The 2,623-nt window shown below is 41.3% G+C and overlaps 1 protein-coding gene across 1 annotated transcript; it reads right to left on the minus strand.

Moving 5' to 3' along the window:
* Window positions 1-113: 113 nt before the first annotated feature.
* FOMMEDRAFT_163684 (uncharacterized protein) lies at window positions 114-902 on the minus strand (the record flags this gene model as incomplete). The annotated part of the gene is made up of 4 exons (XM_007272298.1): window positions 114-316; window positions 375-447; window positions 508-639; window positions 675-902. 4 exons carry the CDS (start codon window positions 900-902, stop codon window positions 114-116), a joined length of 636 nt encoding a protein of 211 aa, XP_007272360.1.
* Between the last annotated feature and the right edge of the window lie 1,721 nt (window positions 903-2,623).

Consider the following 2,623-nt stretch of genomic DNA (forward strand, 5'->3'; position numbering starts at 1 on the left):
CAAGTGTTTGAATAGCTTGCTTTTGCTTAGTATACAATTTTGTATCAAATAATTAATCAAATATAATTATATTTAAATTATAGAATACAAAAATAGTAAATAATACACTATTTCTACAGTCCCAACCCCTGCACCACTAGCTGCCTCTGTCTCATTCTTCTGCGAGTGGGATTTGTGTTGGAAAAGGATGAATGCATTCTCAGGCCGTTCGACATAGTCTTCGTCACCATGTTTTGGTTGTCGCTCGGTCCCTGCAAGTTGAATTGCGAGCGTGTGTGAATTGAGGTCGAGCAGGTTGTGGTGATTGAGGCTGCGCCTGTGAGACGAGTTTAGAGTGATTAGCAAGTGAAAATAAGAGAGAGAAAAAAACGCACTGCGACAGTGTGCAGCAAGTGTCGGTGGGTCACCTGGGTTGGAAATCCGGAGTGTTGAGCGAGCTAATTTGGGCTGCAGGGGAAAGTGTGTCTGTGCAAGCGCGTTGCATGTTCTGGCTACAACGCGACGCACAATCAGAGATGCAGTGGACTCAGTAATAGTTGGGGATGACTTCGAAGGTGTATCTCTGGGACGTTCTGGCTCGAAGGGAGAGGATGAAGTGGGTGGTGCGGGCGGACTCGGCTCCGGAGAGGTGAGCGGTGGCTACTGCTTCTGTTATTCAAAATGGTGTCATGGACAGCACTGGGGAATATAAATGCACACGGCGTGGGCCCATCAAGGGTGATGTCAAGCATAGGATGGTAGGCGGGGAAGGAGAGTGCACGGGGGGTCAGAGAGAGGATTGTGCCCGAGGAGTGGTCATACATGGACATTGTCGCAAGCGCGTACTCACCGATTGTTGCTTGCGTTGCTGAGCGGGAAGAAGTACACAAATGCATGGAATTATTGAAGAAGTCGTTCGGCATTGGTCAACAATGTGGATGCACGAATGTGAATGCAAAAAAGAAGGCGAGCGTAATAAAAAGGAGGACAACGAAGGAGAGGCAACGCAAGAGGCAGAGCAAGGAGCAGGAGGATGAAAGGGAGACAAGGAGTTGGGAGGAGAGGGATGAGCAACTATTGTGTGAGTTATTATGAAGTGGACTAGCTGCTTACACTTTACGCTGAAGGACTGTGTAGCCAGCTCGGCCGTGTTGTCACAAGATCTGAGGCTCAGCACAGGCATCGTAGTGGCAGATTAGAGAGACGAATCCAGTGACGTTTATTGTCTAGGCGGTCACAGGCAGTGTGCCTGCTGTAAAATGCTTGTAGGCAGAGGACTGGGCTGGAGAGAACAAAAGAAACAACATAGTGTTGGGGGAAGAGGGTTGGGGAGATAGTGGAAGTAGGAGGAAAGGAGTGACGAGAGCAAGTGCGTCATTATATGCTCTCGATCCTCGGTACTCGATTATGTAATCACTTCGATATATTGTAAAAGTAAAACCAAGTTATATTATAAGTTTAACATAGTGATTGTTATCAATATTAACATATATAATTGCATATTATCTTATTAAAAGTATTGTAATTAACTTACAAGCACAATGTATTACTTTTATAACTATTATAATCAATCAACTATTGTTACAAATAAATTATAATAAAATTTTAACATATTATAATAAGAGTTAAGTGCTTATATCTTACATGTAATGTTGTAATAATACTAGTATTAAGCTTACTTGCTTTAAAAATACTTGTAGTTTAGCAAAAAGCTTGTATATTCCTTATATTTATATACAATCATTAGAATTGTATTATAAGTAAAATACAATTACTATGTTAGATTGTAATGCTTATGAAATTATATTATTAAATTACTTTTGCTATTATTAATTACATTTGTTGTGACTTTTTCATGATGACTGTACTTGGAATGTCTCAGACTATCAGACTTTACTATGTAGTATATAAGGCAGACACTTGCTTGATGTCTTAATAAGAGAGAGTATCTGGGGCACTCCTACTATGCTTGTTAAAAGGTTATGAGCCTTAGTGCTTATTGAATGCCCCTACACACTTGCTCTTACAGAATGCCTTCACCTCCTGCTAGCTCACCAAGCCCTAGACCTCCCTCTCCCCCTAAACCTATTATAATGTTGTCTACAATGTATACCTTTGTTAACACTATAATGAAGGACTCTGACATTACAAAGTTCTTTAAGGGAACAGAAAAGTTGGCTAGTGTGAAGGGATACAAGATATGGTGCTTACACATACACAGTGTACTTACTACTATAATTGTCAGCAACAGTGTAGAGGGGACCCAAAGGCTCAGCAAGGGGACCCAGGCTACAACTATCCTACACAACAGAAATACAGAATGCAAGCACTGGAACATAGTTAGAACTTGCAGAACAGGCAGAGAGAGAGAGTGAGACAAGAGTAGGGTATATAGAGTAAGCCTAAGAGTACAGGACTACCTAGAGTAGACAAGATCAAGACTACAGGACCAGTCTGATCTTGTACACCTATATATACTAAACTACACAAGAGCACTCAGGGAGCATGAGCCACTAAGAATGATGAGCCACAAAGAATGAAAGAAAGGAATGTACAAAGATAAAGGTACAAGAATGAAGGGATGGATAAGGGTAAGAGACATAGAATGATACAAGAATGAAGGGTGGTACAAGGAATAGAATGA

The sequence above is a fragment of the Fomitiporia mediterranea genome (genome assembly GCF_000271605.1).
Source record: "Fomitiporia mediterranea MF3/22 unplaced genomic scaffold FOMMEscaffold_869, whole genome shotgun sequence".
Taxonomy (NCBI): domain Eukaryota; kingdom Fungi; phylum Basidiomycota; class Agaricomycetes; order Hymenochaetales; family Hymenochaetaceae; genus Fomitiporia; species Fomitiporia mediterranea.